This window comes from Austrofundulus limnaeus, unplaced genomic scaffold, assembly GCF_001266775.1.
Source record: "Austrofundulus limnaeus strain Quisiro unplaced genomic scaffold, Austrofundulus_limnaeus-1.0 Scaffold690, whole genome shotgun sequence".
Classification (NCBI taxonomy): Eukaryota; Metazoa; Chordata; class Actinopteri; order Cyprinodontiformes; family Rivulidae; genus Austrofundulus; species Austrofundulus limnaeus.
Window position 1 is genome coordinate 75,114 of NW_013953092.1, and position 1,231 is coordinate 76,344.

The 1,231-nt window shown below is 38.7% G+C and overlaps 1 protein-coding gene across 1 annotated transcript in view; it reads left to right on the forward strand.

The window, feature by feature from the left end:
* Positions 1-1,231, forward strand: part of LOC106531909 (meteorin-like protein) — a gene marked incomplete at its 5' end in the record, with an annotated part of 16,471 nt that overhangs the window by 1,441 nt on the left and 13,799 nt on the right. Inside the window, 1 exon segment of the mRNA XM_014027855.1 lies at positions 926-1,109. Within this exon segment, the coding sequence (XP_013883309.1) occupies positions 926-1,109 (184 nt within the window).

A 1,231-nucleotide genomic window follows, 5' to 3' on the forward strand; every position in this document is an offset into this window, starting at 1 on the left:
ATATAAAACCTAATTATTACTAATATATTACCTAATTTCCCTCTGGGATCAATAAAGTATTTTTGAATTAAATTGAATTGAATATTAACATAGTAATTAAACAACGACAAGAGGACTTCTGGGTACTGCAGATTTGAACATAAGGTGGTCCTGCCAGGAAGGGAAATCACAAATTTACTGGCTGAATCCAAGCTTGTAGCTGAATCTGCTCTGAGAGTAACATGCATTTTAGATTAAAAAGAAACAAGATATTTCTGAGCTAATAAAGTTAATAATTCAGCGTCACTTATTTTAGAAAACATAATTGTATCATTGAAGCCCTCAGGAAGGACCTGCATGAAAGTTATAAAGATCTTTAAATGTAAATTGAACATCTTTTACCCCCTTTGCTCCACTGTTTATGGTTAGTGCTGCAAAATGCAATAAATTCAACCTCATTTTCATTTTTTAATAAACGTACGTAAGAAAAATAATATAGATAATAAGTGAAGGTGCCATAGTTTGACTTTTATTAACAGTTTGACAAAGTTCTCTTGTTTGAGACTCTCTTGGAGGACTTGACAAAAGGAATGTGATTCTCCAGTTCTTATCTTGAGTAAATACAGCCACACGTCGCCTTTGATCACTCTTTTTAAGTCCCCAAGTCATAAAAAAATAAAAGTTTTACTTTGCATTGTGTCGTAAAGTTCGCCCGTCTCAGATTCCCAACATTTTAATCAGCTTGTGGGGGTGTTGTCGTTAATCCACACCAGAGACAAGTGCAGGATTTGTTTGCCAGCACCTGTCGGAGCTGCTCCACTTGAGTGAATCCCATGTCTTGTTTGTTCAACTTTGTGGTCATGTTAATGTCTTTAGGCCGCAGAAACCTTTACACGGGCTCTTAATCAAGTCTAGTTCTCTAATGAGTTTCTCCTTTTTTCGGCAGTGGTTTGAGCCATGAGTCTCATCGCAGAGATGTGGAGCAGGTCTACCTTCGCTGCTCACAGGGGTCTCTGGAGTGGCTCTACCCCACCGGGGCCATCATTGTCAACCTGCGACCCAACACAGAGCTCTCATGGAGACACACAGCAGGTGTTCATGTGTGCATCAAACCCCAGCCTTACTCCCAGGTAAATGAAGAATTAAAGTGCAAAATGTAGATGACTTGGACTCTGTTTACATGACTCAGATTTTAGATGAAACTGCAACATTTCTGTTGTATTTGATAGGGCTGCAACGATTAATCGACAAC